At 37.7% G+C, this 26,232-nt stretch overlaps 3 protein-coding genes across 4 annotated transcripts in view; all 3 read right to left on the minus strand.

Annotated features, from left to right (window-relative positions):
- LOC139965042 (uncharacterized) overlaps positions 1 to 12,480 on the minus strand; it is a 112,844-nt gene extending 100,364 nt beyond the window's left edge. Inside the window, exons 1-2 of the mRNA XM_071967214.1 lie at positions 12,225 to 12,480; positions 9,591 to 9,800 (exon numbers count right to left, since the gene is read on the minus strand). Coding sequence (XP_071823315.1) covers positions 9,591 to 9,800; positions 12,225 to 12,387 — 373 coding nt within the window. The 5' untranslated portion in view covers positions 12,388 to 12,480. The remainder of the gene's footprint in view (positions 1 to 9,590; positions 9,801 to 12,224) is intronic.
- A 922-nt stretch (positions 12,481 to 13,402) lies between these two features.
- On the minus strand, positions 13,403 to 24,740 carry LOC139965049 (uncharacterized). 2 transcript variants are annotated; one of them, XM_071967222.1, is made up of 5 exons: positions 24,295 to 24,740; positions 16,616 to 16,652; positions 15,141 to 15,256; positions 14,766 to 14,799; positions 13,403 to 14,514 (listed from the first exon to the last, which is right to left on the minus strand). In XM_071967222.1, exons 1-4 carry the CDS (start codon positions 24,419 to 24,421, stop codon positions 14,783 to 14,785), a joined length of 297 nt encoding a protein of 98 aa, XP_071823323.1. In that variant the 5' UTR covers positions 24,422 to 24,740; the 3' UTR covers positions 13,403 to 14,514; positions 14,766 to 14,782. The 2 variants fall into 2 exon arrangements, 1 of the variants encoding a protein (XP_071823323.1); XR_011792160.1 differs by having other exon boundaries at positions 14,766 to 15,256.
- LOC139965046 (uncharacterized) lies at positions 18,305 to 21,533 on the minus strand. The gene is made up of 2 exons (XM_071967218.1): positions 21,295 to 21,533; positions 18,305 to 20,504 (listed from the first exon to the last, which is right to left on the minus strand). The coding sequence occupies exon 2, from the start codon at positions 19,782 to 19,784 to the stop codon at positions 18,750 to 18,752; it is 1,035 nt and encodes a 344-aa protein (XP_071823319.1). The 5' UTR covers positions 19,785 to 20,504; positions 21,295 to 21,533; the 3' UTR covers positions 18,305 to 18,749.
- Positions 24,741 to 26,232: the final 1,492 nt, after the last annotated feature.

Below are 26,232 nucleotides of genomic sequence, written 5' to 3' on the forward strand. Positions count from 1 at the left end.
TGTGTGTGGGTGATATTTCGAGTTGGTTAGCATCATGTTTGATATGTAGAGTAAGGCAAAATGTGTCACAAATATGGAACTAGAATTTTTTGACACAGGTGACAATCGCATCAGTACAGTGGAATAACGACCTTCCTTTCCGGTTTAGAATCCCTGCACATACAACCAGCGTCGATAGCCTAGTGGTTAGGGTGTCCGCGTACAAACCGGGAGGCCCAGGTTCGAATCCCGGTTGAGGCTAAAAGTTGTTTCACTGTTCTGGATTTTCCAACTCACTTCGATTTCAATTATACATATATTCATTTCCTTTTGTCGTTTACCTACATTTTATTAACAATGCTGTTCAAAGTTTCTCTTTCGAGTTCCGGCTTTAGGAATCACAAATGGATTCGAGTTGGTTAGCATCATGTTTGATCTCCAGAGTAAGGCAAATATGTCAGAAAAGCAGAACTAGTATTGTTCAATTCAGGTGACAAACGCCTACAGTGGAATTACGACCTTCCTTGCCGGTTTCGAACCTCTGGACATACAATCAGCGTCCATGGTCTAGTGGTTAGGGTGTCAGCACATAAAGCGGGATTCCCGGCATCGAATCCCGGTGGAGGCTGGAAGTTTTTGCACTGTTCTGAATTTTCCAACTCATTACGTTTCCGACTTTCTCTAGGACTTTGACTGCTATTTCATGACAAATTGCATTGGAAAACCGACTATCCAGGTGCTGTTTCTTCTCCAAAATCGTTCGTTTTAATTTATATCCTGTGCCTGCCTAACTTTTCTGGGCCTCAAGTTACTCTTCTTTTTTTCTCCAGGGAGTTACATCTTTCATTCAGTGCACTGGTGTTATGGGCGTGCTTTACCTCTTGCATGTTCACCAAACCACATTTACTGATGACGTCATCTCTACGTCATTGCCCTTGTAACAGTGCACGCGAGTACCTGGTCCGGATACCAGTCAGAGGTTGAAACACCGTTGTTGGGGGACCATCGCTTCTCATCCCCGTTCCAATAGCGCAGTTTTTTTTATTGTTTTGCCGTAACATTGCGTTACCTATTATATTCCTATCATTACAATCATCGCAAGGGCCCAGCTCTACGACACCATCCAGTTCATCGACTTCAGACTCAGTCTTAAAAGATAAGTTATTTCTTTCTATCTGGCGCCTTAAGTTAACTGTATCTTTGTTATTCACTTTGTACCATTCACCTTTATTATCCATATTATTTATAGAATATAGAATATCATTATTCAAAATACCATTCGAAACCTCGTCCATCTTTTATGCGTTAACACCCTTGGAAACTCTTTCTGTCGGAAACGAATTATGTCGTTTCCGTAACAATTGCAAAGAACCTAGGCACGAAAACCAAACAGCCGAACAACTGATCCGCTCTCAACCCCAGTCCCCGTGCATCGAGATTGTGACTGTGTGATCATCGTCGGGTGTGTGTATCATGATTCCCCTCGAAAGGGAACAGGCTACAACACATGGTCTTAGCGAAAAGGCCGAGAAGCGATGAATTGGTTTCATTGTGTAGTTCTTTAACACTGTCTCGCAGCTCATCAATGGCATTGGAGAAGTCATCCTACGGACTTCGAACACTTTCAGGAATGTCTCTTTGAGCCTCTGGATTTTTGTTCACAGAGAGTGAATGGAGCTTGACCTGCGACTGTTGTCCATGTCAGATTCCGAGTCATCATCTTTGCGCTTTGTTAGGACAGAGCTTAGGCGCTGAGAGGCGAACTCTTGACGTTTTTTTTTCTGGCCTATACTTTCTTTTGGTCGTCCTGCCGGCATTTCTTCCTTGTGAAAGGGTAGTATACAGCCAAGGCTTCGAGTTTCAGAATATATAGATATATTTAAGTTACTAGCGGCCCTCTCTGCCTTATTTTGTGTTGGAGTTCTACCTGCAACCGATCATCAGTGAACTATATATTAGGTAAATACGTACTTGCTAACGCCAGTACTGGGGCCTTACTTTACTAAACGGTTAATTGAGTTTTCTGTACGCACACTGTCTTACAAAAGTAAAGGAGGAACCTGCCCATAATAGATCGATGATAAATATGGAATAAATTTTACGTGCATTAAGAAAAGAAAGAAGGGGTGATGGCAAATGTCAACCGTGAATGGATGAGACGTAATATAACGTAAGGCCTAGTCTAAGCTAACGTTAGGCCCAACATAGCCTAACTTAGACGTAATTATACATTGGTTGGTGATATTCATCGTTGGTTTAAATTAGGGCTTAGTTTCCGTTGGCGTATACGTTTACATATTGTATGCTTAATTACAATATATGCCAAACAAATGTGAGCCTAATCTCATGATATAGACCCAAGTTAGAGTCTAACTTTTGACGGAAAGCAAGCAATCGTAATTAAACAAGCGTAGGGAGTATAGCGGCCTTGACATTTCTCACTGCCGATCCGAATAATTTCTGTGGCTGGCCAGAAGTTCAGAATAGTTTCCGATTTTCATCAACGGATTGCAATCGTAAAGGGGTGACATGTATAGCCGTTTGACTTTATCGAAGCGCTCAGGCGAAGTTATTTGTTTTGCCGTTGGCTTAACTTAGAATCACGATAGGCTTATTTCAACTTTGACGTTGGTTACCTTAATGTATACAAATTTGGCATACAATAAACACTTAATTAATAATAATTATTATCCTATAGATCTAGAGTTAGTGTCTATGTAGTATCTTTCGTTTTTGTAGTCGCTCACCTGTTGACCAAGTTTTGACCCAGACGTGACCACGACGGAGGTTTGTGAACCGTTGTTGTTTTAAGTACACCTACGTCAAAGGCTTGGAACAGACAAGACATGGTTGTGCGATTGATCAAAGGATTGTCAAGTATTTGCTTAAGCCGAACTCATTGCTTCCCACGGCAAGTCTGTGCTTGTTTTGCCTGTGTGGAAAAGCAATACGCACGATTGACTAACGTTCGCTGTATAGAGTAACTTAAGGCCTGGGATAGTCCCTGAAGAGTAGAACGACATTAGCACTAACGTCGTATCCCGAAGGTACTTAGTGCTAGGTCGAATCAGCACTTTAATAACCTTTAGGGCCTTCAAGTCTGCAATATTAATAAAGTAAGCAGTAATGTTAGTAGTTGTAGTACCACTAGTTATAATACCAATTTCTGTATTGAAAGTGTCACTGTGCTCAAACCTATTTAGGAAGTATTTATTTTCCATTTTTGGTTTTAATGAAATCATAACCTTTCCTAGTCCAACTATGGTTTGTGCCTATTTTCGTGGGCGTTTCACAAGTAAACCGTTATGTGAAAAGGAACGCTGGTGCACGCCTCATATTTGGTATCTGACTGGATTTGGCCGAATGTCCATTCCCGTTTTCACATAGGGCCTACTGACGAGTACTACATTCGTCATAACCACTCAGTAACGTACACAACCTGCGTTTTGGCATAACGACAAAATTACCCTTTGGAACAAGCCACCAACTAACCAACTAACTGCATTTTGAGAAACAACCCAGGACTATGGAAAGGTGGTATCTTCATTATTTCCACCTCATCTTTTCATTAATGATTAATGCAGCTGGAGCACATAGTTTAATAACTGGGCTGTGTTGGTAACGGAATTACGACTGCAGGTACCTAAGCATCCCCTGGGACTACCAGTAGGCTAAAAAGCAGAGACTGTATCACCTAGCCTATCTGCTGTTTCTGGTCAGATGGAGTATTTTCCAATTAAGTATGTCTCATAGGGCTAAATACATGCTAATAATCTATTGTTCATAAAAAAAAGGTGCAAATTAAAGTGTCTCGGTCCACATATTACTTAATATATCAATATGCCTACTAACATATTGCTACATCTCTTTCAACATAGAGATTCACAGAAATTTCGGCTATCCAAGCCCCCATGGCAACTAGTAAATGTGTAGAACTGCATCATATGATCTAAGCATAGCTCGATTAGGGGACACTTTGTACAACTAAATAACAATGTGAATGCATTACAGTGACGGGTAATGTTCGATAGCATCATAAACATTCATAATAAAGCTAAATAAATATCCCAGTGTGGGTTCTTGTTAGACCAAGAACTAAAATTACTTTCAATACTCTCATATCACCTCAAAGAAGATTACATCATAAGGATACACACATAAGATGCTAATGGTTGTGGGCCTTTTTAAGTGCAATAATCAAAACATCTCACGTAATATACTTACTTAATAATGAGAACTGCACACAATTTTCCTTAGTCTGTGTGCTTCATAAAAGTTACAACTTAACAGATTACGCAACTGGAAGTATTCTTTTTGCACTGGGTCATGTGTTGTCGCATAAGTAGGAATTGACGGAATTGATGAATCGATGGACTTTATGCAAACTTCGTCATTATTGATGTTAATGTATTTTAAAATGGTACAATGGCAGTAGTGAAATATAGAGGCCATACTCAGTTGGATGCTTTAAGAAGTAAGTATGATAAATTTAGCCATTAATGTCTTTATAATTGAATGAAAAGAACAAGATGTTTCGATTGATGAAATATATTTGACAATAAACCATCGAATATTTCTGTCTTGTTAGTATTAACTTATATTTCATTAACAGGCGGTTACAAGGAAAAAATGAATATATTCATCAAGTTAATCATGATGCGTTCCAATAACGTCATGTATGTGCCAATCCACTGGGCTGCAGAACGTTGGAAGAATTATAAAAAAAATGGGCATATTTTCACTTTAGAGGGGAGAAATATTAAAACTAATAACTCATCAAAAATGCAAGACTTGAGATACATCATAAAAGACACGGCGCCTGCCAATATACTGGTAACAGAGCTCCAAAGGATCCACACTTTACACCAGAGAATATCTATCCCATCATGGCATGCAAATTGACTTCCTAAACCATTGACTTCCTAAACCATTCCATGCATAGTGTCTAGCTTGGTGAAGGCAGCACTTGAAAAGAAAAATAGATATGAGAATATATTCATAAGTAAAGCTACGTTATTGACAAAAGCTGTAGAAAAGCAAGAGGAGATGGCAGTCATTATTATGAGTGTTGTTTGCAACATTAAGCTTAAATAAACTCGCCTTTGAAGATAGAAGCTAATAAAATACGTATGTAAACCATAACATGGGCATGTCAGAATTTCGAAATTTGCTCACTTTTTGATGTCAGGTAAAATTTCACAGACAATAAAACAGAAAACAGGAAATCACTTTTTGAAAAATGAAATTTAATTGTGACTATTGAAAGTAAAGTAATCTTCCTTACCTTTGCAAACATCTCTCATTCTCAGGCAGTCCACAAATGGATCATGTACTGGCTGTGTCTCAAATGTATAGTCGATACTGGCAGCAGGATTTTTCGCCAATTCGAAGCACATGAATGGAACCTCATGACAGATGAGGCGAGATAAATCCACATGGAAGTCCATCTCTTTAAAGACTAGATTTTCACCAGTATTTAGAGTTTGGTCATCTTGTACAGCTGTCAAGATCTGTGGCTGCTCGTTAACGCGTCTTCTTTTCCCCTTGGTGTTTTTAGAGAAGAAAGTTTTGACTTGCCATAAGTCCTCTCCAACTACCGTTGTCGTCAGCTGTTTATTTGTAGTAGCCTTTAGTTTGACTGTCGTTTGGGTGTCGTTGGTATTTTCCGCAATGATCTTAGGACTTATAAGTTTTGCGTGTAACTTAGTAAAGACAACTCCTGTAACAAGGTAGGAAAAGCATAGATTGAGTATTGCAACTCTTACCAAAAACTTCTTGAAATTTTCAGAATTTGTTTACAGTGATCTGATTTTGTCTCTCGTCTTTTGTTTACATTTATATCTTTAACCCCCCCCCCCCCCTCACCTTCCTATCAAACATTTGAAAACAGAAGTCTAACATATACAGTTGTACAAATTTTACAAACCGATGTATCTTCCAACATGAGCCATATTTAAACTCCCTCTTTCCATACCCTCACCCTAAGCATGGCCCAGTCGGGTAAAAATAGTACTTACTTGACTGACATTCTTGTGGCTTGCAAAGCACCAATGAATCTCGAGAAACATCACCAGGCCCTTCTTCCACAATAAGTGTAAATGCTGGATCAGGGGCGTCCCCTTTCGAGAATTCCATGCAAATGTAGTTCACGTCATCAATACATCCAATAGTTCCATATTCAAAAAATCTCAATACCATCAATATTGAGAGGGTTACCATTGGTAATGTCAGTGGAACCTTCCGCGTCATTGAGGATTTGGGCCACTTCTCCAATGCGAGGACCATCACCCAAAGGATTGCTACTACCAAACAGTGATACACTCCAAAGATCGTCACCCTCTAGGTCACGTGTGTCATCCCTGAATGTGACGTCAATGTCGATAGATACAGGAGTCTCTTGGCCTGGAATTGGTCTCTCTCCAGTCAGTTCCCAGTCGAATGTCTCGGCAAACGCTCCTAAATGAGATAAGTTGGGATTGAAAAACAAGGCATTAAAACATTTGATTGTTGGGACTTGGTACGAGAAAAGCTTACCATATTTTATAACTAGTGTTTATATATACATTATCTATGTTACCAAGATAGGTCATGCGTAGTTATTCGACACAGGCTTGTGCCAAACTAATACTGCTATATATAGACTTTTGGTAGTCTGCTATTTCTATATATTCGCCTTCATGCCACGAGTTGGGTACTAATGTTAACTATTTCGGCAATATCGCTTTGCACCTGCTTGTTTAAAGACATATGGAAAATAACCTTCTCCTTTTGTTTGTTTGTTGCTTGATTGTAAATAATCAGACCATAAATTAGATGAGTTTGTTTGAAATACAACCGATTATGAAATAGGCACACACACATAGAAAACAAAACATCAGCTTAGAAGGAAACAAAGGAATGTCATTCGTATCAAAACATAGAATGTCTTTCTAAGGAAGACACACACACACTGACACACAAATATATATATAAATATAAATATATATATATATATATATATATATATATACATATATATATATACATGTATATATATATATATATATATATATATATATATATATATATTTATGTACATATATAAATACATGTATATATATACTCATGATATGTACCTTACGTCGACAGTTTATGGTAAAAAAGTGTACCATTTTGAGACACTTTTTTATTGTCGCAAATAGCTTTATAATGTTCTCCGTTCTCTAAAACGTTCATTTAAAAGTTTTGGTTAGGGTCGGTTCAGGGTTAGGGTTAGAAAAAAGGGTTAGGGTTAGATTAAATTTAGTGTGTAAGTCAATGTAACTGTCGACCTAAGGTATGATCCATAGTTATATGTATATATTTATATATATATATATACATACACCCATACATACACCATTCGTACATACACACTCACATACATACACACACTAATACATTATCATTGCTCTGACTCTACATGTACTGCCTTACACACAAATGTGTAACACACTGAAGCAAAGATGTTTAGTGGGCGTTTTAAGATTATTCTTTCATTATTAACAAGGGGGTAAAAACAGTGTTAAAATATTTGGTCAGGACCAGTTGAAAAACGCCGTGATAGCCAAATCTCAGCACTCAACTTCAAGAGACAAAAAGAACATCATTATTAATTAAATACGAAAAAGAAAAACAGAAAAAAACATTGACGAACGTCGTTAAAACTAGTAAATAGTCTGTTCTATAGAGCTGGATAATAGCAAGAGTCAGTCGTTGTCTCGTTAAATGTTACAAGTGGTTTTCTTTCGATTTATCTTTTTTAATTGTTATTGTTTTTGATACTAAAATAAGCAAACGTTCATTGGACAAAATTCTTGTATTAGCCTACTTGAGTTGAACAGAATATTCCCCTAAAATATTTATTTTCCTTCTATCGTCCATTCTGATGAGATTGAGACACCCGTGTGAATCTATAATCTCTCCACTACGCCTACCAGCCCATACCTTCCGCATGTCAGCCCACCCACCCACCCACTCCCTCCACTCCACTCTCAAAAGAGTATAATCTTGGGTGCAGTGTTAACCCCATAGTCAGTTGGCTTAACATTTATGGTGTATTGTCTTTAAATGTCGAAGGGACGAAAATGATATCTTGGATCGCGAGAGGGATGTAAACAATATTGTAACGAATTTGGACTTAAGATTAAACTCTTAAATGCACAGATTGAAATTTTCTTTCTATGAGCGGATTGAATTCTCACGCATTCTGATAATGCAAATCAGCTAAAATTCTGCTCCAAATAGAGCTACTCGTGACGTCACTCTTCGGTTATAAGAGAGAAATACCACTCCTCTAATAGAGTTCTCATGTATAAGATACTCAAAAATTGAAATGCCACCCTCTGAAATTAAGAATCTAAAGACGTAAGTCATACGTCATATAACGTCATGATTTTGTTGGGCACGTGGCTGATCACGATATTGTAGAATGCGCTTTGAATATGTTGTGTTGAACCCAGTCTGTTTCAAGTAATAGTGTATACATAGGCTACTGTTTAGTATGTACCTAACGTCACATATATATATATATTTTTTATAATTCATATTTATATTTTCAAACACCACAGAATTTCAAATAAAGTCTTACGGGGGTGCTTACTATGTGTTGTTGAGCCCATGCCCCTCCCTCATGTTTTTGGCATTCGTCCAACATCCGTTTTCAAAGAAAAATAATTAGCATTTTTTTTACTGCTACAAAAATTCTAAAGTATTAACATGTATACAATGTTATAAATTATTCACTCTTAACTCCGAAATCCCATGTGCGTGTGAAATGGAGTACGGACTCTATTGGAGAACCCTACCCACAATCCCCTCGTCAATATTTAACCTTAAAATTTAGAAATGGAAACTTCCTTTAAATATTTGATGTCAAGATACAAATCAAATATACCGCAAGCATGTATCCACGTAAACTCAAATAATACCGTAAATACAGTATAAACTCGAACGAATACATATGACATCTGGATTGAATTACCTATACAGTTCCCCAGACGAACGCATTATGTTTGCCTATCGTACTCATGCCGGTAAACTGTGTAAGTAAAATCCAAATCAAACTTACGTTCGGGTCATCCGGTCATGTTAAACTTGATACAAAAGTATTTGAAGTCAGCACAGACGCCCTCCGTAGCGTCAAATAAATAACGCAGTTTGTTGAAAGTCCATCTCTTGTTCGTGAGAAAGAGATGGTCGGGAGAGAACGAGAAGAGGAGGCAGGAAGAAGGAGAAGGGGGAGGCAGTGAAGTAGGTGGATGAGATGGAAGAGAAGAGAATGAAGAGAAGTGAAACAGGAGACGGTATGCAGAAAGAAGAAGGAGAAAGAGAAGGCTGTGAAGAAGGTTAGGGAGGAGGTAAAGGAGGAGAGGGTAAAGGTGGAGGAGAATGTACAAGGAGGAGTTGACGAGGGAGGTGACGTAAGAGGATTTGACGGAGGAAAAGAAGGAGAAGGGAAGAAGGAGAATGAAGGAGGTGACGTAGGAGGAGGTGGTGGAGGAGTAGGAGGAGGCGATGACGGAGAAGAAAAGAAAAGGAGTTGGTGAGGGAGGAGGGGTTAAGGATGAGGAGGTGAAGAAAATATTACTTACTGTAATGACACAGTGGACAGCACTCTCCGTCTATTTTGACAGGATTGGAACATTTTGCTGTTACACAACTGATAATGTCACAGTCCATGGTACCGTTGTTGCAAATACACATTGTGCAAGTGCCGATATGCCATTTGTCATTATGTAGTTTCAATTCGCCTCTAAAAACACACGGTTCCCTATTGCTGAAGTCACTGGTCGATATAGAAACTGTAAAACAACAGTATGAAAAGAAAAAAACACATATTTGCAAATGATAGGAAAAAAAGAGAAAAAGATCAACCCGTGGCGACTTCGATGTAAAGTAGCAGAACAGAATAACTGAAAGGAACACTTTTTGGTCGCTCATAATTTTACCACAACCTACGATTATGCAATTTGCTCAAATTGTATAGGCCAAACTTCTATAGTTTTCCAAATCGAAGCTTAATGAATCAGCGAGAAAGTAATGAGCAGGCTTTGATCCCCAACATTTCGTCGCCTAGATAGGATACGCATTATTAGAAAGAAACTTCACTGATTAGTACAAAACAACTGATTTACATCATTAGATGGTTTCTATATTGGAAAGTTTGGAAAACGTACCAAAACCACATAAATATTGCTCAAGACATTCAAGAGAAAACGTGAGCTGATTTTTTTTACCAGCCCGGACCCCACCAACGGCGTACGAGTATTCACTGAGCGCATTACATGCGAAGGACGAGCAAGTGGGTGGAGGGTATAGTAACCTGGTCACGTGACTGTAAGGTCGGTATGTCATCTCAGTTTACCACAATGGGCATGTTTGCCATACAGAACATATCCCGCCAGATTTATAATTATAGAAGTGAAGGGACGTATAATTTTGATTCTCTGCGCGTTGTGTGAAACTCATACAGTCAAAGGGTAGAATAGTTACGTATCCTAAGCCAATGCGGAACAAGATCTTTCCAGAAGTAAAAGTAAGGTCGTTCAATGTTTGTTAACAATGCTCCATGCCGGAAGCAGTAAGGATAAGGCTAAGGATAAGGGGTCAAAGGGGTCAAACATATTCAAGCGCTGCAAGGACAACCTCTAAAACTTTGAATATAAGCAATATTCTCCGCGCGTTGTGAGAAACACATAGGGTTACAAAAGGGGAATATGCTAAATTAAGTATCCTAAGCCAATTCAGAGCAAGTTCTTTGCTATGAAGTAAAAGTAAGGTATAGTTGAAGGTTGAGATTTTTCAATTACCCATACCTTCACTCCATACCGGAACCAGTGGGGATAAGGGGTCAAATATATACAAATGTTGAAAGAACAGCCTCTTAATCTTTGCCTATCATCAAGTATAGCTTAAGAGTGACACAAGAGTATAGACTATTTGTTGCTATATATATAGTTGTGGGGAAACTTGCGAGTTTTGTTTTAGGTAGTTACGTTCTCCTCTGTCTGATCTCAGTACCAACCGCAGGGTCCACTCGATCCCTCTATATACCCTCATACTTTACACATGCTTTTATGCAAATTTTCCTTCTCTTGCATGGAACTGTTAGGGCAGGGCTATTACGTGAGATACAACGAAGCCTATTCTCCTAAACAATTCTTAATGGTTTACAATTAGGGATTGGAATAGTCTGCCTTCAGACCTCATTAGTAGTTCCAGTGGTTCTGTGAATCCTGTCACTTATATCAGTACTCGGGTCAGATTTAACTAGTTATTCTCTTGACGTGTGTGTGGTGAGATATTGTCCCTTTTGCGGATGTGTCACCGTATCGAAGACGAAGACGAAGACGTTCAGGCAGGTAGTTTGTCTGAATCGACAACCGATTCACAAAGAGATTATCTCAAAACTTCGTACTACAGTAAATACTGGATTGTGCTGATAAAATCGGTAGCATGTGCTATAAGTTTAACAGTAAGAACAGAGGATATGTGTGTTCCCAACAACTCTATTTTACTTTGGTACAAAACTTTAAGATTTACAGTAGTAACTGTGTTCTCTGTGTGTATCTTGTGAAACCGATTGTCCGCAGACTATGGGGCGCGGCCAAAACATGGGTCGGGAACAATTTTCGGTGGGTCGCTGGTTAATTCAAGACTTTGGGTTATTTATCTACAAAATACAGAAACACTTTATCTTCCAAGCTTGACGACGTTGATGTATAGCCCAAATTGACTATATTTTATGTACTCCAAGCATCGATTCTGAGCCTGCGTGGGTGTCTAGTGGGTCGTGGCTCAGTCCTCATGAAAGCTTCTGTGTTGTGGGGCCTACAAGTTTGTTGTCCGCTGGATAAAATTACTCTTCTATAGCTTATGATCATGAAGGCAATAAATGACTCCACGAATCTTTTCAAATGGATCGCAATTGCTTGAACTGGAGTGATATAAAAGCAGGACAAGACAAAACAGTGATGGGGAAATGTCAGGTGAGTGTGGATAGGGAAGCATCGCGTCAAATGACGATCAGATAAATCATCTTTTTAAAACGAGAATAATACATTGTGTTTTCTAGTTTTTTTCTTTTCAACAACTTGCCTATACGCAGTAAAATATTTTTAAACACATATCATACCATTCTATCTCCTCATCCCTCTGTTGCATCTTCCATATGTATCAATACAAGCTTGTAAAGAAAGAAGAAAACTGAGAAAAGATGAACTTACCTGAATCGGCAAAGAGCGACGATAGGCTGATGTCTTCGCCATAGGAATAGCCAAAAAAGTTTGATCCCTGTGAAGATACTGTTCCACTGAGAAAAAGTAATATTACACATGTTGCAACGGTAACAACCAATAAGCGATGCGGGTTAACCGTGCGGTCCCCCATTGCCGTGATATTTTAATAAATACGATTATACTGTCCAGAAAACGTTGTATCTCTCTTTCCCAATCTTTCAAACTTGACTATATATTGTCAAACAGAAATCGTAGCTGACAATATATCCTAGTAAACTGGTTGTCCGTCTTCAAGTTAAACATATAATGTATGGTGTGTACGTGTTAGTGTTCCACAAATGGCACCAACGCAGTGTGGCGTCGGTGTTATACGGGCTATAATGGGATACGTTTTTCCGTGTCTCGATTCCTTTTCAAAGGGCACCTTTACAGGGATGTTACGTTATCATTTGCGGCAGAGTTTGGTTAAGATTTCATATAAATATATATATTCCTATGATTGTGAATGACCAAAAACGTGAGAAAAGTCGGTCAAAATTGACCATTAATCAGTCATATTTTCCATATTTTCCTTCTCGCGATCCCTATACTCCACCATACAAAACTTCGTATGATTTTGAATACTCTAAAAAAAAATCCTAAAAGAACTACTGTGCAACGTTCGCAAGCTTCAATTCGATTTATTTATGTACTTATTTTGCTATTGGGTGGGTTGACCCTGTTCGCTAGCTTCAAGTAAGTTCAGGCTATATAGTCTCTATGGTATACAATTAAAAAACACAATGTTAATCTACGGAAGCTTAAAAGTGCCATCAACATAAGAAAAAGTTTGCCCAAATAAGTTGATATTTTTCAGTTAATTGTTTAGATAACAAGATAAAATCTTATCAAAATCAGAGAAATGTTGGATTGCTCAGGTGCTTTAACTGAGCAATTGAACAATTTTCTGCAAAAAGGTTTAATTGACAACTTATCATGTCTCGTCAATTGGACATTTTGCTGCAAAATGTTCAATTGTTCACCTTATTCCATCTGAGCATTTGAACAATTTTCTGCAAAATGTTTCATTGACAACTTATTGTTCGTCCATTCAACATTTTTCTGCAAAATGTTAAATTGTTCACTTCCTTCCAAATGCTCAGTTGGAATGAAGTGAACATTTTTTTTCATGTGAGTAGTAATTACCCCCCCCCCCCCCCTCCAAAAAAAAATCATCTAAAGCGCGCTAGGAAAAAGCGCTGTATATTTTAGTAATTCATTATGTCGTCGAAGACAATTTGTTGGAAAAACAATTTTCCCCTTTGTTACATTAACATAGCTTTTGTAGTTAGTAGTCTATTTAGTCTTCAAGCAGATAACTTATACTCAGTTGCTTTATCAGTTGTAAGCACCTCAGAGTAACATAGGCAGAGTCACACCATGTTTTCAAGCAAATCACAGGGACTGCTGCGGTACTCCGGTTATCTTACAGTCCTTAAATTTGCAGTTGTATTCATAGTCAAAACGTAAATTACTTGTATGTTTCATCTTTTTTAAAACATATATCTAAAGGTAAAATGAATATTCCATAAAACAGGAAGTACTTAATATAGAGAAAAAAGTGCTGACTGGTAAAATTATTCTGTGATAGTTCGTAAAGCAACATGTATACTTTACCTACTTTACTACACTAAGGGAAAATAAGTGAATCCCAAAGTTGTAACTGGCACTTGGTCTCTTCAATACCCTCACAATGTAATTGATTTCGATTCATTAAAAAAATCAAAAAGCATTCCAACAAAAACTTTATATGAGTGTTAGGTATAATTTGTTGGATCCTATCATAAATTTGTTAGAATACTGCTACGAAACAAGATAATAACTTTGAACTCTCCGCACAAGTGTCAGTGTAAACTATCACCAAATCTAACACTGACACTAAGTACACTAAAAACATGGAAATCCTGGATATAAATTAACATAGTATAGATTAGAAACAGCTCTGCAAAACATTCTCAATAATAATATGATTATAAAAATAATAGAGTGGAAAGGACAGTTCATCAATGTATCATATCTGCTAAGTTCACTCTGTGTTAGTATTTCCTTGAAGATTCATTTTGCTTGGGAACTGGAAGCATGTTATTGCTTAAGCATAATGAAAACACTGGTTGTTGAGCTAAGACATGTTATCTCAGCTGTGCAAACTTTGCATAGCCTCTTGGGTTTGTTTCGCTCATTAAACACCAGTCATGACGTATGTTGTGTATTTACTGGAAGTCTTAAAGTTCTTTGCAAGCTGCAATAAAAATGGGAAAATGAAAAGTGAAATATTTTCCTGTTATGCCCTTTGAACATACAGCATTACAATGCATACTAACAGTGACAAGCTGAATCAGTAACTATTATATTGAGAACATAATCCAATTCATTTCTTTAGGCTGTACACGCTAGGATAATTATGAATCATATGTCAACACTAATGTTCTATTGTAACAGCATATATTCCTACCTATAAACTTGCAGGTTAACGTGCTTAAAATAACTTACCAGGCTTTCTTAATCTTTTAACTGGTATGAGCCCCTGTTTTAAAGTAGTAAAAAAAAAAGACGGTAAATTAAATCATTGTTTTTTATTTGTTTTACTCTTATACTTTAAGACACAGATGTACAAATAACCAAGCATGTAAGCAAAATATTCAGTAAACATAATCATAAGAGCATGTAACAAGAGACATTTGATGATTTTTAACAAATGTGGTATGAACAAATAGTAATGACTTCTCTAAAATTGTGCTTCACTCTTGCATTTCTTACAAAATACATTCAATAACAAAACTGAGCCTTTGTAAAAGTGCAAGCATGTACAACATCACTATGGCATAGATTGCATATGGCCATGGAATCCACTGCAAATATCATTACCAGTCAATGACTCTGGTGGTTTCTTGGATGGGCGTCTACTTTTACTTGAAGAGTCGGGTTCTGTTAAGATCTCATTTTCAGCACTACTGGAGTCCTCGTCATCAGTATCTGAGACACTAATCGGGTAGGATTTATGAGAAATAAACACTTACTACAACTCCTATATTGATGCTGAAAGCAGGCATACATTGACACTCACAAATGTCAACTTCATAATACTGAATATAAGCATGAGAGTTGCTCGTTTATGCACCTCTTCCCCTCTACCTAACCTCACCCCATTCGTTAGCTGATGTTTACTAACACATGGTGGTCTCTTTATTTGAGATCAATAATTAATATGTCCACTTTCAGCAACGTGAAAAGTGTATATGTATATCATCCTACCTGTGTCATATACAGTAGTAGCAATGAAAGTTAGTACGACTTTGGATAGGGTGTATACTGATAAAATGGGTTAATAGGTTAAATTGGGTTAAAAGATTATCACTTCTTCTCTTAGGAGGAAGCCACAATGAGAAGTCACGAGGGAAGGGTAGGACATTAGGCGGGAGGAAAATTTAAAAAAAAATATTCCTTTATACAGCATTAGGTGGACACATGATCCATACCTGCATGTGTTATACATGTAGTAAATATGTAAGTCAGTACAATGAATTTGAATAGGCTGTCATAATCAAATTCTACAGGTACATAGGTCAAAGAATTATCCCTGCTCTGGGAGGATACCACTGGAAGGAGGGGTAATGTTTGAGCGTGGAGGAAAAATAAAAAATAATGCTTAATAGTTTCTTAATTGTTCACTCATAAATATGTGTCCATATACAGATTGAACACTAGGACCGCGTGTGGCAGCCATACAGTACTGATCAGATATGAAGGAATTGCAATGGCACAGAGTCTACTGTGCAGTTTAGAAACTTTCACTGCATGTTAGGATACATGTAACATATATGTCGTTAATTCCAGTAGATAGTTGTTTCAGGATCAGAGGAGAAGAAGGAAACAGGATGAAATGGATGCAAAAACGTTGCAGTTTTAAATATTAATATCTTACCAGGTTTGATTCTCTTACTGCTCTGAATTCCTGCTTGAGAAGCAATTTAAGCATATTTGTGGGACTAATATGGTACCTTCACGGATGAAGTGCTGTAGTCACTTTTCAGAATGTATTAATCTATCATATTTTACATACTTGTTTATATTTATGTAAGAATTGTCACTTTTCCTCTCATGTTACCACTGGGAAACGGCAAAGGGGTGTGAGAAGGCTTAGCCAAGGAGGTTGGTGGAAGAAAAGTAAAACGAAACGTAATGCATTCAAAGAATAATATAACCATGTGTCCTCTTACAGGTAGTAACATTACGTGGACAGGATATCAAGATATGTACATCATGCATACTTATCATGTAGGTTATAAGCTATCACTTAACCAATTTGCAAAGAATCATATCATCTAATGCACAAAACTTACATCAAGTTAGAATTATCCCTTTTCCTCTTGGTGGCCACTGGGAAAGACAAATAAAGACTAAAGCAAATTCAAAAGGACAATATAGGAGAATTAAGTTAGTATTTGGATATTACACATTTTCAGTATTTAGGATTTTCCCAGAACTTCCACTCTAATTTTATGTACTATCAGTTTAAAGTACTGTAAAAAAGAAGAAAAACAATGAAATTCAAGAACTAAGATATAATCACAGATTAGTGATATCATGTTTTTGGATTGCACAGAAAGATTAATAACAATATACTCAATTTAACTGTTGAGATTTGTCCAACTTTAATGACCTCCATAAGTGCTAATAGATAGATAGGTTCATTTCTTTGGAATGTACCATGTGATTGTACAAGCAACGCCTTGCAGTTTCCGGAATTTTCATGGAGGCATACATTGTGGATGTATGTTCTTGGTAGCAGTCAGAAAGGCCCTTCTGGTCAATTCTAACTTGTCATATACTCTACGTACAGCATACCATCATAGGCGTAGGAGCCTCATTTGATTTGGGGGGGCTGTAACGACTTGCCCGAAAAATATAACCAAAATTTTTTCGCGCGCTCCGCGCGCGTTCCACATGTTAATGTGCATATCATATAGGCATCCGTCAGTTATTACATCACCTGCCAATAACATAAAATCATTTTCCGTGTTATTACCCTTCCATATTGGTTACAATTATAGGGGAAGTCGTTACAACAATAATGATAATAATAATATAAGTTTAACCATTGAAAACACATTGCAAATTCTTCATCTTTCACTAGGTGCCAGTGGCGGAGCTAGGGGATATTGGTCAGGGGAGGGGGGAGAGAATGGTCTGTAGGGGCGTTTTTGACACTATCTAAGCGGAGCGCCACCACAGGTTGGCGCGGAGCGTACTGAAATTTTTTGAGTAAAGTTACTCCCTAGATCGCCGGAAATGACCCTTTCCGGGCCTTGCTAATTTGCAGATAAACGAAGAATAAATAGGTGTCATTGCCATTTGTCAGAAAATTGCACCAACAAAATGTGACAAATGTCAATAGGTATTTGAGAGCGCAATAAAAAAGTCAATAATCGCGAATAAGTAAAAAGTGGTAAAAAGCTGAAAGGGCGCCAGCAGTCCATTTGAGTCCGTCAGGGGGGCATCCGCCCCTTTGACTGTATGGACGCTCCGCCACTGGTAGTTGCACGCAAAATTCTCAGCATATTGCCCAAATTTTCACCCAAAAAATTGGGAAAAAAATGCAAATTATTATTCTTTCAGTAGGTGCCCGAAAAAATTCTCAACATATTGCCCGAATTTTCACCAAAAAAAAATGAAAAACACATTGCAAATTATTATTCTTCCAGTAGGTGCCCGAAAAATTCTAAGCATATTGCCCGAATTTTCACCAAAAAAATTGGTTGGGGGGCTGCAGCCCCCCAGCCCCCCCCCCCCCGCCTCCTACGCCTATGCATACCATCCAGACACGTGATAGTCAGAATTTTCGGTGCTGGCATGAGATATGGGTTTTGTTTTGCAATACCTGCAATGGATATTGTGTCTTCATCTGCCAACTTTATAAGCGGCATGAGTGAAATGTGTAGCATCAATGCATTACCTTTGCCAGTCTGATATGCTAGAAGGATTGTCAAGTTTGTCAATTTCCTCCGTAGTTATCCACGCAATAATTTCAGCATCTTTCATATCTACAAGTCGCAAACGACTTGGTTCACCCCCTCTTCTAGCATTTAATAGTGTGATTCTACAAACAAGTAAGTCTCTGAACTCTTCATACAGGTGAGTGTCAATTAAAACAAAGTCCTTCATGATTGTTCCCATCTGTGACACAGTGTAATCTCTCACGTCTTTTCATGTTTTCTGAGCTTTTCATTCCTGACTTTTTCATGGCATAGGAAGCATCTTTAAACAATGAGTCATGGTTCAACTACAAAACTTCAATGAACTTGTGTATTGCTTCTGACTTCTGATCGTCATCATCCGTAAGATAAGTTCCTTTGAGAATGTTGCAACTTGTCTTGATCAGATAGTCGAGGCCTGCTTTCAAATCATGCTTAAGTTCGTCAATGCTGGTACCCCCTACATTAACAGTGTTCTCTCGAATGGCTTGCTCAAGATACTTTAACTTCTGCGGGAGGACATATCTGCCACAGTTTCTTCTTTAGTTTTAAGGGGGCCAAGTTCCTGATGTTGAGAAATAAACACTCGATAGAGTGTCCCCAGTCGACGCATTGATATAATGGCAGATGTTCTGATCTCTCCCTGTTTGTCAATTTTGAGTCTGCTTTTCATCCAATGTGACAATGAAATGATATCTCTTGCATATTTCCCAACATCATATTCTGTAAGCTTGTATAAGACTTCTCTCAAGAAATCATCTGACATATCTCCATCAAAGCTTGACAAAAAAGATAATGGTACATTTACTGATGGTTCACATTCTAAATACATCTTCTTGTGTTTGCTCAGGAATCTTGATTGGTAAAAGCCATAGCAATTTCCACGCTTGACAAGTTTAGTAAAATGTTTCGTGCTTTTGTATTCCTGTTGATAAACTGATTCAGTTTCATATGCTTGCATCTTCATTTCTTGAAAAACGCCTTGCTTTTTGAAGCCAACAAATGATGCCAATCGATCCATGTTAGGATCATTCGGAGCATCAGTGACCTCCTTGAGATCATTGTGCTTCAATTTAATGCGCCTGGAAAGTTTAGTCTGGAAAATCCCACAAAACAGACATGGTCTTTTTGGTCTAACATATGCTGAGTTTGGGGGCATTTCTGGTAGTGGAAGAGACAGTAGCCTCACACTGAAGAGAATCCTTTCCTCTAATTGGCCTTCAAGACCTGATGTATCAGGTTGTTTCCCTGACAATAAACAGTTGCAATCATTCTGTATGCTATAATTGTTGAAGCGGTAATGGCATTGCTTCTGTCTGATTTTTCCCCTTTGTTCAACACTATTTCCTGTTGTTGCTAAGTTTAGGACTTTATTGGTACTCTCAACACAGGTCTGGTCGAGGTCGTCTAGTTCCTGGACGCATTTCCTGTTCAAATCCTCACTAAAGCTGTTGTCCAGATGTTGTCCAACAAGAGCTATTGAATCAGGTTTTGTCATTGACACTGGACGGTTGAAATCATCCAATATGTCATTCATTGTGGAAGCTGTTATGGCATGAGTTATCCTTCTCTGACTTCTAGTTCAGTATCATGGCGCACAGTTTCTTTCCTGATCTGATAGAGATCGTTTGGTATTTTAACCTTGAGATCTTACCTTTAAGTTAAGTTCCTTCCCACGAGTAGGACTAGCTGTTTTGTCTACTCTCTCAATAGTGTCAAGCTCAATTTCAATCACCGAGTTGGTAATGTCATTGCCTGCAATGTTAATGTTGTCACTTCCACCAACTTGGGATAAGATGCTCACATCCTCACTTTTCTCCAGATCTTGTCCTTCAAGAGAAATGAATCGGGCTGTTTCCTTGGTTATGAGCAGTTCAAACCAACATGTATACCATCCATAGTGGAAGTTTTAATGGCACTAGTTGAACCTTTGTTGGCTTCTCCAATATCCCAGTGGTTCAATTGATACTTCTTTGGTTTTAATCTTTCTGCTGTATGGGTCCATTAAATGAGGCGTTTTTTCACAAGTAGACACATCTTCAAGTATGCTGTCCTCCAGAGTTTTGTTCCTCCATGGTATATCTGTAGTACCATAACAGTCCCTTAGTTCATTCCCGTTTGTGTATCTTGCGTTGGGCAAAGGGACACATACTGGTGTCTCCATTGACACTAAGTGCTTTCATTACCAAATTTGTTTTCTTCTTTATTTCATCATTAACCCTTCCTTCATTCGTCTTGGGAGTAAGTTGCATCAATACTGCAATGAAAGCAAATATATCTTCAGAAGTTAATCTTTTTAAGATAATTTGAACATAAACCATGGAAACCCATAACAAAAAACTGACCAGTTATACAGTAATTGAAAGGTATTTTTCAGTCTCTTAATTTGTGAGAAAAAGTAACTGGTATCTGAAGAATCATAGTTCAAATTGTACTATTGTATTCGCCTGCTTTAGAATTTGTTAATGTATGATACATTTTATCAATATTTTCCTCAATTTTTGTATCCTCTTTTATTTATTTTTCTTCATTGCATTTTAATAGTATAAATAATGAGTATAGGTACCTATCAGTTAATAAAAACATATTTTATCTCCATTTAATAAAAAATATCTAGTACTTCAACTCATATTACTATTTCCTTAAAAATTCCACAATTTTATAGTTTATCTTATTGTTAAATTTGATACATTTTTACTTGCTATGACAGTTCATTAAATAACTTTAATACAATTTTCTAATAATCCTCTTCTTCTTGTTCTTTTGTTATATGATTAAAATTGTTATAAGCAGTGATGAGAACTTCATAATCAAATGGAACCTTTAATTTATTGCTCACTGAATTTGAATACAAAGAAGAGGATATCTTTGTATAAACAATTGTAATCTTGCTCTGAGCAAGAAGCTATTGGGTTTGGCAAAAATAGCCAGAGTTGACAGATTTAATCCCCCAACCCACCCCACCCCCACACCACCCCAAAGAAACGTTGCTTTAAGCTTAAGTTCTTCAATTCTTCCTCCGAAGCTGACCCATAGATCAAATATACCGATTCATTATGAAGATTTAAAAAGTATGATGACACCGGCGGATGCTGCAGCTTTGATCCCAAAGTTGAACTGTCTTTCGTCGGGTCCTAGTAATGGTGTACACACGCTGTGTGAGTTCATGTTGGTCTGGAAGAATGTATGTAGAATAGTACTTGATGATATAAAACGGGAAAAATGTCGATACAGGTTTTGTTGTTGTTTTTCTTCTTCTTCTTCCACATTTTGGATTTATTGGCTTCCCTAACCATGTAGGAGACCATTTCAGATGTTAAAAAATGCCGTGGATTTCTCGTGATAAACATCTGGCATGCTTACGCTAGCCAGGGCTTGAACCCAAGCCCTCAGAGAGTTATATCTTGAATTAACAGCTTGTCGTGTTTATAGATGAAATCGTACATCAGGAAGTCACACTGGAAGCCGTTACGTGCGGCGAAACCGGCGTAAGATATCCAAAGTGGGCAAATGTCGGTGAGGTCCAAGATGGTGGAACATACTTGGTTCAGGTGTAACCGAACCTTATCTGCAACCTGACGCTTGTCTCGTGGTCAAAGAAGGAAGTAATTTCGATAAAGTCAACCAAACGTTGGCTCAGGATGTCCTTTACGACGGATTTGACTTTACTACAGAAATCGTTTTCACAACGTTGGATGACGTCTTTGTTCAGGCCGTCTTTTTTTAAGACCTAATAACTTAGAACAAAAATGGAAGATAATGTTTTTTGAATGCAAGAAGTGTTAGCAGGATAATTAAAACATAGGAAGATGATTGAAAATAGCTTAAAATTGTAATGCAATGAATTAAAGAAGAGCTGTTTGGTTTTCTTTTCTTTTTCGGTCCATATCAAGACAAGAATTGTCTTAATAGACTTTCAAGCATCTTTTCTTTAAGCTCGGTTGGAAATATAAATAATTCCTAAAATAAGAGAATATTTAATCGAAATAAGACATTCGAGATTTTGTTTTTTACATCAGCATGAACGTTAACTGGGTGAGTAATTAATGGATTTTGATTCAATCGTCAGTAATTCGTGGGCCGGACACTTTTCATGATAATAAATTTAAAAAAAAACGCATATAAAAATGTAAAAAACAAATCCAAAAACTTTGCTTCACTACTCGAAATGAACTTGACTCAAAAAAGTAACGAGTTACTTTGTGAAAGGGTTTTTCCCTGTGGACTACCATTAACCTGTCGCGTGTAACCTGTCGCGTGTCTCGTGGTCATAGAAGGAAGTAATAAAGATTTACTTTGTGAAAGGGTTTTTCCCTGTGGACTAGCACTGCAATAGTTATTAGTTCACAGCTTTAATTTAATAAACACCCCAATACGCCAATCCTGTTAGAAACACACATGTATATGGAACGCAAAAAGGGCAAAATCAAACAACAACGTTTATTACATTGATGACTATGTAAATTCAAATGACGACGACGTGATTTGATGTAATGATGTTATACTTTTGTGCAATAACAACATAAATGTATACAGCAGCTACGTAAAATGGTTTAACAACGACGCAAATATATGCATTAACATCATATTTCAGTATGACAACGTCATTTTTTTCTGTAATGTCATCGTTAACTATTGTATTGACGGGTAAACCGCATATGATGACAACATAAACACACGTGAAGCCTACGTAAACTGCACTGGTAACAAGCTGAGAACAAAGGATGACGGCGCTATTTCACTTAACGTAATAAAAAAATACATCGACGTAGTAGATCGCTACCACGACAGCTTTTCAAACATCAACTTTTAATCCAACAGCATAAATTCATGTGACAATTAACGTGATATCATGCAACGAAAGAGATGGCGCGCTTCTACTTTTTCGACCAGAGCCGTCTCAGTGTACGGCTTTGATTTGAGCTAACGGGACTCAGTTATTGCCACCGAATCATCGTTTGAATAGTCAACACGGAATTGGAATAAAATAAACAGCTGTCGAAAATGGAAGCAACTCTTCGAGAATTATGATATGGGGAAGATGTTTTTCTTAATTTCGAAAGAGTAGGAGTGAGTTTTGCTGTTATCTGAACTTGTATACTTAACATATTTTTTTTATTGTATAGGGAGAAACATACAACAACCTCCGGCTCATGACATAAGCTAGCAATAGGTCTCAAAGCTATAGGTTAAATTTTTAGGTCTAACAGCCAGAGTAAGCTAAAAGAGAGTTTTATGCATATTCAGTCGTTTTGAGGATATTAAGGTATACTATAGAGGTTTTTAGAAAACCTTCCGGGACGTCCGAGGTCCCCTTAATTATTATATAGGTTTATTTGACTTTATATTGTAAGAATTTCAACCCAACGCTTTCACTAGGATTAACTACACACTACACGAAAGAGACGTAGTCAAACTGACACCGTCAATGGTGGTAGTGGGGGAGGGGGCACATTTCCGACCGAGCCGCTCTGGTTGCGACACTGGTCTACTTCTTAAATCATGCAGTTTATTTCAAGGATGATTGGCTGATGTTAATGCAAAATATTTAATAAAATTTTGTAGCGTTTTTTGTTGGATTTTCATATGTAAATGCGCTCTACCTCTCTTAGCGCAATCATATAGTTATAGTACGCCCAGTTTTCTTTTTAAAACTGAAAAATATATATTCCCGCATCCCCAGTGCATGATCCTTCTGGCAGTGATCCACCTTACATGCATGTGCGGATCTTAGTTTTGATGTGGTCTTGGTTTTGCAGTTGGTGAGGGGGTGGTCTTAGTTTTGCGGTTGAGGCTTAGTTTTGTAGTTCGTTGGCTCTTAATGTGCAGCGGGTCTTATAGGTCTTAAAACTTAGGTTTGTAGACACCCATTTTTATTGCATTTGTTTACTACTTTTTTTAATTGATATGTCTATATTCAACAACCAGTTTGGTAAGTTGCAAACATCAAACAACACAGTATAATACTAATTGAATGAACATATAGGCATTTTGTTTGACGGAATAAACTACCAGAATGATAGTAGAATACCATAGGTATGACTCACCGCTTATATCATTCAATAGATCACTTTTCACTTTCCTTTCCCACACTTCCAAATAATATGAAATTTCTGCGTTTTTCAATCCTCTTTTAGTTAAACCCCTCAACTGATTTCTTATTTCGTCAGACATTCTCGAATATACCTTTGCTTTGCCGTAAGAAATCGTCTTGTGAACTTATCCGCAATTCGTGCACGGAAACATCGGTAACGACCACATTTAGTTCGAAACGTATACGGAAAGGGCTCTGGCTCAAATCAGACTCGCTTATTCGGATCTGGTTCAAATTATAGAATCCAGTTCAAAAAGTAGAAGCGCGCCATTACCTTCGTTGCCTGATATTACGTTGTCACATGAATTTATGCCGTTGTATTAAAAGTTGTTGTTTGAAAAGCTGTCATCGTAGCGATCTACTACGTCGATGTATCTCTTTATTACGTTAAGTGAAATAGCGCCGTCATCATTTTTTTTCTCCGCTTGTTATCAGTGCAGTTTACATAGGCTTCACGTGTGTTTATGTTGTTATCATATGCAGTTTACCCGTCAATAAAATAATTAACGATGACATTACAGAAAAAAATGATGTTAATGCATATATTTGCGTCGTTGTTATACTATTTTACGTAGCTGCTGTATACATTTATGTTGTTATTGCACATAAGTATAACATCATTACAACAATACACGTCGTCATTTGAATTTATATAGTCATCAATGTAATAAACGTTATTGTTGTTTGATTTGGCCCCTTTTGCGGTCCATACATGTACAGCATAAGGCTTCTGAATGATAGATTCGCCCGGAAGGGGGATAGTGACCTTTAGAGAGGGTAATAGGGGGTGCAGTGCAAGACTATGACCAGTTCTTAGGCTAAGGTATAGCTAGGAGTACGTATCTATATGTGACAGGAAAGTGAGGAGTGTTGTTACTTAGCGGATCGTTCAAACCAACTTACGTATATGGATTCTGGATGACCATCTGCTTAAAAAGTTGTTTGTACTCGATGAGCGTTCGGAGCATACTCGAGACAAATGTCAGTACTTACGATAAAACATTTAATTTTCAAAAAAAATGGACCACTAAGCCCATTCTCGAAGTATTCAGAATTGCCGATGTCGAACTGTCGTAGTGAAAATGAGAAGTGTCCATCGCGGAGGAGTTACCACATTGACGCGGTTTTCTGTGAGAAATAAAGTATAAATACAGGGGGGGGAAACAGTATTTAGTTTGTCCACTTCGCATAAACGAATTGCTACTGAAGTGGCTCGCTTGGTTGGTTAAGCCTACTGCTAGCTAACACGTTTCCTATAGTTGAGGAGGGGAAGGGGGAGGAAGGGCGCTAAAGGGATCGGGAATAGCTCACAGCATTCAAACATTGATGTAGTGGCCGAGTGGATAAAGGAGGTGGCATTTGAAACAATGAAGCTTAACAATCGGGAAATTCGGGGTTCAGTTCCCGGTCGGGTCAAAGTAAGATGGGTTTCCATTCAAGGGCAATCTACGGTTTCCTCATCTGAAATGACTTTAGAAATTGAAAGATTCGAAATTTGAGTTGAAATCTTTTGCTTTGAAGTCCTTGCGAGATTCTCCTACATTCGTGGTCATTGAAGTGTTGTAAAAATACCTGACAGACACTGTACCAGTAGGTAGAACAGATCTGATGTAAGTGGAATACCGTTACCATAGTTACATAATGATAGTAAATGAAATACAGTCAGTAGCTCTATCAGGGCCGCGTCGATACTAGAGGGCACAGGGAGGGAGTCAGTGTTACCCCAACGGTTCAACCCCCAAATAACTCCATAAACATACCAATAGTCGAAAAAGAAAATTTGTACACAAGTCGAAGGGCTAATTAAAGGGGGTAACTGGATTTCATTGGATGAATGCACAATGTTGCTGTACAATGTACTTACAACATCACAGATAGTGTCGATTAAATG

This window comes from Apostichopus japonicus, chromosome 23, assembly GCF_037975245.1.
Source record: "Apostichopus japonicus isolate 1M-3 chromosome 23, ASM3797524v1, whole genome shotgun sequence".
In the NCBI taxonomy this organism is placed as follows: Eukaryota; Metazoa; Echinodermata; class Holothuroidea; order Aspidochirotida; family Stichopodidae; genus Apostichopus; species Apostichopus japonicus.